The sequence below is a fragment of the Microtus ochrogaster genome, chromosome 18, assembly GCF_000317375.1.
Source record: "Microtus ochrogaster isolate Prairie Vole_2 chromosome 18, MicOch1.0, whole genome shotgun sequence".
Classification (NCBI taxonomy): domain Eukaryota; kingdom Metazoa; phylum Chordata; class Mammalia; order Rodentia; family Cricetidae; genus Microtus; species Microtus ochrogaster.
The window spans coordinates 24,562,890-24,568,889 of NC_022020.1; the positions used below are offsets into that span (position 1 = coordinate 24,562,890).

General features: G+C 53.0%; 1 protein-coding gene across 3 annotated transcripts in view; it reads right to left on the reverse strand.

Moving 5' to 3' along the window:
* Nrg2 (neuregulin 2) overlaps positions 1 to 6,000 on the reverse strand; it is a 185,854-nt gene that overhangs the window by 18,359 nt on the left and 161,495 nt on the right. For 2 of the 3 annotated variants that reach the window (XM_026783450.1, XM_026783449.1), the window contains exon 5: positions 59 to 117. In XM_026783450.1, the coding sequence (XP_026639251.1) occupies positions 59 to 117 (59 nt within the window). Of the gene's footprint in view, positions 1 to 58; positions 118 to 491; positions 569 to 6,000 lie in introns of all 3 variants that reach the window. The other variant, XM_013349395.2, reaches the window with a different exon arrangement.

A 6,000-nucleotide genomic window follows, 5' to 3' on the forward strand; every position in this document is an offset into this window, starting at 1 on the left:
CCACATGGGGAGACTACCAGTCACCAGGGAAGAAAAGAAATAGAAGAAAGAAACATACTGGAGAAGTTGACCATTGCGAACTGCTGACACCTGGCCCCGGTGTATCCCACAGGACACCTACCAAAAGAAAGAAAACCAGAAAGAGAGAGCCAGGATAGCAAGACACAGGCATTGCAACACCCCGGCACAGGCTCCTGCCAATGCCAGCTAGGTTCCTCGCCACGGTTACCATTTGTCCTGGCCTTGTCGCTCTGCCCCTTACCTGTAGCCCTGAACTTTAAACCCAAGGATTAGGCCAAAAAATGAAAAACAAAGCAAAACAAAAACAAAACAAAAGAACTAACAAACCAAAGTACAAAAAAGAAAAGAGAAACAAAACATAACAGCCGGAGATCAAAACAACCAACACCCCTGACCCTACGCCCTGCACTGGGGACTGCACCCGGCGCTTTCTAAGGAGCGGGGACTTGTGTTTGTATCTTCAAACATACTTTGCTTAGGATCTGGCATGTACAATCGCAAAGGCAGTTTCTCCAAACATCTCTGTCCGAAGAATCCGTTTGGACATCTGGAGAAGGAAAAGGGGAAAAATCACAGAACAAACTGGCATCATCCACGAGGCTAAGGTTAGAAATCAAAGTGCGCAGTGATGAATGAGAAAACCAAGTCAGGCACTTGGGGTCACACTCGTAGCTGAAGGGGCTGGAGTCAGGGGCTGGGTGGAGGGCTCTGTCCTCTCTAACAAACGCTCTAATCCATGTGGCTCTGTTGGGGATGGGGTGGGTGGGGTGGGGCAGGGAGGAGGATGAGTTAGGGAAGTTGGGTGGGGGAAGGTGGGGGGGGTTATTGACTAACTAACTGTCCTACTGGTTAGGGAATTTTCCTTCTTACCTGCCTGGTGCCCCAGGAAGCCAGAACTGTAGCCTCAGGGTGCCAGGCAGCCAGACTTATGGGATACAAATTCCTGGTGTCACTCCTTGAGGCTCTGCTGAAGGATCCTCTCTGGGACTCTGGGCAGGTTTCCTCCTCTATGGAACAGCTCCCAGAAAACTCAAAGTAGAATTCTGCTAGGCTGTTCTCACACTGTGTGCTCATGACCAAAGGGACTTAGGAGGTATTTGATCTGTTCTCTCAAAGAGGGATGTGTGTGCCAATATGTGTGGGAAATCCATCCCCCAGGGCTCCTGTAGTCTCTGTTAGCATAGGAAGGGTCATGAAAAGCTTTGTAGGAGATAATAACTGAACTCTACAAACTTATTTGACCAAGGAAGCTTTGTTTATGTATTTGGAGACAGGGTCTAGTGCTATAGCTCTGGCTGGCCTGGAACAGAAGGCACTTTTTAGGGGAACCCTTGCAGGGCACAGTTTGGAGAAGTTGCCTTAAAGCAGTAGATGTGGGGAAAGGAAGCTGGAGAGAGGTGCGATTGCCAGTGTACCAAGGCTACCTTCCAGATACCTGGTGTGGGGGGAGGTCGGAGCAGCCTAACCTAACGGGGGGACCCTGGAGGTCTGTTCTGTACAGCAGCTGGCTAGAAGCTAGCTGGGGCTCGCCTGCCCTTTCCTTGAGACCTGTTCTTCCACTGTGGCCTGGCTTTGGCCTAGATCTCCTTGCAGCTTGCCTTCCTTGCCACTTCAAGACACCACCCATCCACCCCCTTCTTCCTGACCTTGTCATGCCTGCAAGGTACACTTCCTTCTGTTCTCTGGCTGCCACCTCTCCCCTTAAGCAAGTCCCAGTTTCATAGATTTCTAGGAGACATGCCCAGTCCTGTACTCTCTCCTGAACCCCAGGAAGGCCAGTTACCTAGGGAGAAACCCACAGACAGGGCTGTACTGACCCTTGTGCATGTCTCTCTTCAGAAACAGGTCTCTGTGGCCCTGCTCTGCATTCCCCTAGGAGCTAGGGAGACTCCATCAGCAGTAACCCCTCAGTACCAGGTTACTGTGCAACCTTAGTCAGCCTAGACTTCCTCAGGAGGCGAGGATTCTATGTCTTAGTCTCCTACTGCACCTAACAAGAGGGCCCTTGGCCTTAGGGTAGATGCTAGCCATTGGCTATGACAGATAATCATGACAACTCTGTGGCCTCTGATCTGGAGGAATGGGGAATGGGAGTGGCAGGCGGACACAAAGCCAGACTGTCTTTGGGCCTGTGGTATCTCCCCGGGTTGGGGAAGGAGGGAGAGCTGGACATTGTAGTGATGGAGCATGGGTGCCCATGTGCCTGGTCACTTGGAGGTCTGCCTGGGAAGTCCAACTATGAGGGCTGGGCAACAGCAATGCACGTTTACCCTGTTGAATAGGGTAGCTTAGGGGAGGAGCCCCTCTTCCATCCCTCTGATCCCTGACACTTGTCCCGAGTCATTTTAGCCCAGGAAGATGGAGGAAGTGGCTGAGGCTTCCCAACTGACCACAGCCAGGCTCAGCTCTGCTTCCCTTGCTCCTGGGCCTACTGTGTGGGGAATGGGATTAGAAGCGGGCTAAGTGATTCTTTTTCAAACGGAATCACCTTTGGGAATAAAGGATAGAGACCCAGAAGTTGCCAAAGTGACTCTTGGATTCTACAAAGTAACAGAAAAGGACTAGAGTTGACTGTGTTCATTGTCTGCCAGGGAAATCAGTGTATACAAATGTGTGTGTGTGTGTGTGTGTGTGTGTGTGTGTGTGTGTGCAAGAACAGTGGGGTACAGGGGCAGAAAGGGACAAAGAGGAACTTATTTGACATCAGGGCTGCTGTCCCATGAGTCCTGGAGACCAGTGATAACTATAAACACACCCCTGTGTCCCTGTCCCATACTCAGCCTGGACTAGTCTGACTGTCTGCACAATTCCAGGTGGCACCATTGACTGGTCCACAACACGAATGTGCTATGGTATTTGTGCAATGTTCTGGTGCTAGCCTTGCACCTGTCTGTGAGATGGGTGCTCCTCCTTGCTGGATAAAGAAAAGGCCTTGGGGGATAGGGTGGTCAGGGTGGGGAAGGACTGATAGTGCTGTCATTTGGGGGCACTAGCTCCCTTAGGGGTTCCTGGATACTCCTACTCCTCTCTGTAGTTCTGTGTGTGGAGACTCAAGCTTTAGAGAAGGTTCTAGGTGTGAGCAGGGCTTTTGACCTTCCTGCCCTGCAGCCAGACCAGGGTAGCAGGAGCCAGCTGCTTCCCTTTATCAGCATGGTAGGAGTCTGTACTGGGTGCGAGTGGCTGGCTGGTGACTGGCTAGTGGCTCCCACTCAAACAGGGATGACCCTGTGAAGTTCAGGGAAACGGGGTGGGCTGGAAGGGGCGGCAGGCCAAGCCTTCCTAGACCTTCCTACAGGCATCAGCTCTGGCTCTGAGAAGGTCTGAACCCGGGGCTGGAGAAGAGCAGGGGCGAGAAAAGGGCAGAGAGGAGAGCCCATGGGCTGCATCTGGGGTGGCAGAGAGGTCAGGACCTCTGCTGTCCCCGTTCCCCACCCACCTCCCGGGCCTCAGTTTCTCCTTTTGGTAGCCTGGGGATAATGCCATGTGTGCTGCCCTCACCTGGGGAAGGAAGGATGAAGGATGAGGCCGTGCCCCAGGCGCTGGAGGGAGCCAGGGTCTCGGAGCTCACGAGGGCAGGTGGAGATGTGGTGAGGATGAGCAGGCAGATGGGGTGGGATGGGGTGGGGAAGCCGGGGAGGGGGAGATGAGCTGATGGGAGAGGGAGGCATGCCACTGGTATGTGCACAGGGCTGGAAAGAGAGTCTTGTTCTGTCATCATCCCCTGAACCAGTCCCCAAGAGTCACGCACCAACTGTGCTCAACAAACACACGGAGAGAAGAGGAGAAAACGGCAAGAGGAAGTGTGGAGGTCCCTGTCTGGCCCAGACGGGACAGTCACCTTGACTTAGACCCCCATTTTCAAGTCCCCTTAAGTTTTCTTTTTGAAAACAAAATTCAATATCAGTGACATTGTTTCTTTTGGCACTGACTTCCAGAAAAAACAAGAGGGTTACGGAGTGTGCCTGCCTGCTTTCCAACACTCCCTGGGGGGCTCTGAACCAATACACAGCAACAAGTGTAAGAAAACCAGGAAGGAAAACTGAGTTTTATAGAAACTGGAATGAAACTGACCAGTGTAGTTTCATTATCCAAGCTAAGCGGAAATGCAAAAAAATCAAAATAAAAAGTAAACAAACAGCACAAATGGTAGACGTGAGTCCCGTTTCCTAAAGTCTTTCCTTTGTTCTCCATCCAGGTGATATCAGAAACCCCAAGAGGCCTGCCCCCCTTCCCACCCAGTTCCCCACCCTCAGAATGGCCTCTGGGCTCTGCCCGGCCCCCTCCCCCCTGCCCTTCTCCAGCACAGCTCCAAGACTGCAGGCCCAGCCAGGGATGTCCCTTGCATGTGACAAAGGGGTTCAGGGAAGTGGGTTATGGAGCCTTGACTGGGGCTGACCCAGAGGGACAAAGATGGAAGTAGTGGCTCTGGGTGCCATTATCACATTTGAGACCCAGTTGGCCTGGGTGGGGGAGAAAACAGGGCACCCTCGTGTTCATTAAGGCTCGGATGCCTCTCCCTGCTCCTTCAAATGTAGCAGGGCCTATTCCCTGGCTCCTGGGGGCACAGTCGTGTTGGTAGGTTCCCCTGGGAGCCATCATCTTCTCCTTCCCTTTCTTACACTGCACTCCATCCTGGAACCTAGGTTCTGGGGACCTACCAAAGTAGGTGTCCTTGTGCCTGTCTTGGGGTGCAGAGCCTTCCCTGCCTGCAGCCAGGGCTAACTTCAGTGACAATGCTGGATTCTTTGGAGGGTCAGGGGTCCAAGGGTTAGGGAAGAGGAAGGCCTGGTGTGGTAGAGGGGAAGGGGAGTCAGGGCTGGGACATCTCTGTGAGGCATGCTGGGAACTTTGTGAGTCTTGATAGTCTGTTCCAAAGAGCTCAGAGCTTTTGTAAGGCTGGGATGTTTCCCTGGGCCTGAACTGCGGTTATGGCTGCCTCTTAGAAGCCAAGGCCAGGCCTTGAACTTCCCTGGAGAACCTTTTGTTGCTCTTGGAACTTCCCTGAGGGGTTCAGGAGGAAGGAGGGTGGAGAGGGGGTGACAGCAGGTGAAGGGTGGGACCATGGAGGAAGTCAGTGAGGAGGCCAGCTGGGGCCAGGCCCACAGTTCCGTCTGGCAGTGCCATCAAGCTCTCTTGTCCCATGGGAGAGTGGGAGGAGACAGGGACACTGGGACCCTATCAGCTGTAGAGGGCTCTTTAAAAGTCCCAGCCTCTTCTCCAGGGTCATATTCTTAGAAAGGTCAAGATCTGGCCTGCGTAGTCAGAGGCAGGAGAACCTGGAGTTCTATCGGGAGGTCGAAACCCTCTTTCTGAACTAGCAATACTTTGGTGGCCTTTGTCCAGAGGCCATGGGAATGGGGCAGCTTTGGCACCTAGTCTGGGACCCTTGGCACTGGCTGTTTTGAGAAATCCAAGTTGTTGACCAGACCCCCTTCCTGTTCCTTCTTAAGATATGGCCAGAGTTTTGCTCATCACGTTTGTGTTGCTCTCCAAGCATGCAGGAGGATCGCCCAGAAGACCCACGGGGACTTCCTGGTGGCCTCATTCACACTTATCCCGAGTACTGCCTGGATAGTGGGGCTCTGAGCTCCTTGGAGTTCCTGCTGGTGCCACCCTCACCTTCTCCATTGAGCCATTCCCATGGTGGCGTCCTTGCTGAAGTCCCTACCTTCCATAGAGATTTGAATGGGTTAAAATGGCACAAGCAGTTCTCAGGGCAGGACTGGCCACTGGGGGTCACCGGGACAGGAAGAACAGCCAGATCTGAGGCCGGCACTGGGATCTGGGGAGACCCTTATTTCCCCTAGATAACACAAGTGGGATCCGCAGGTACCAAGGGCTCTACAGCCTGTCTCCTGCCTTACTCTTCCAGGCTTCTTTCTACAGAAGAAGATGCAGTTGGGACATGCTCACCCAGGACAAATTTTGAGAGTTGCTTAGAGATGGGGAAGAAAGACAAAATGGTGGGGAAAGAGGAGA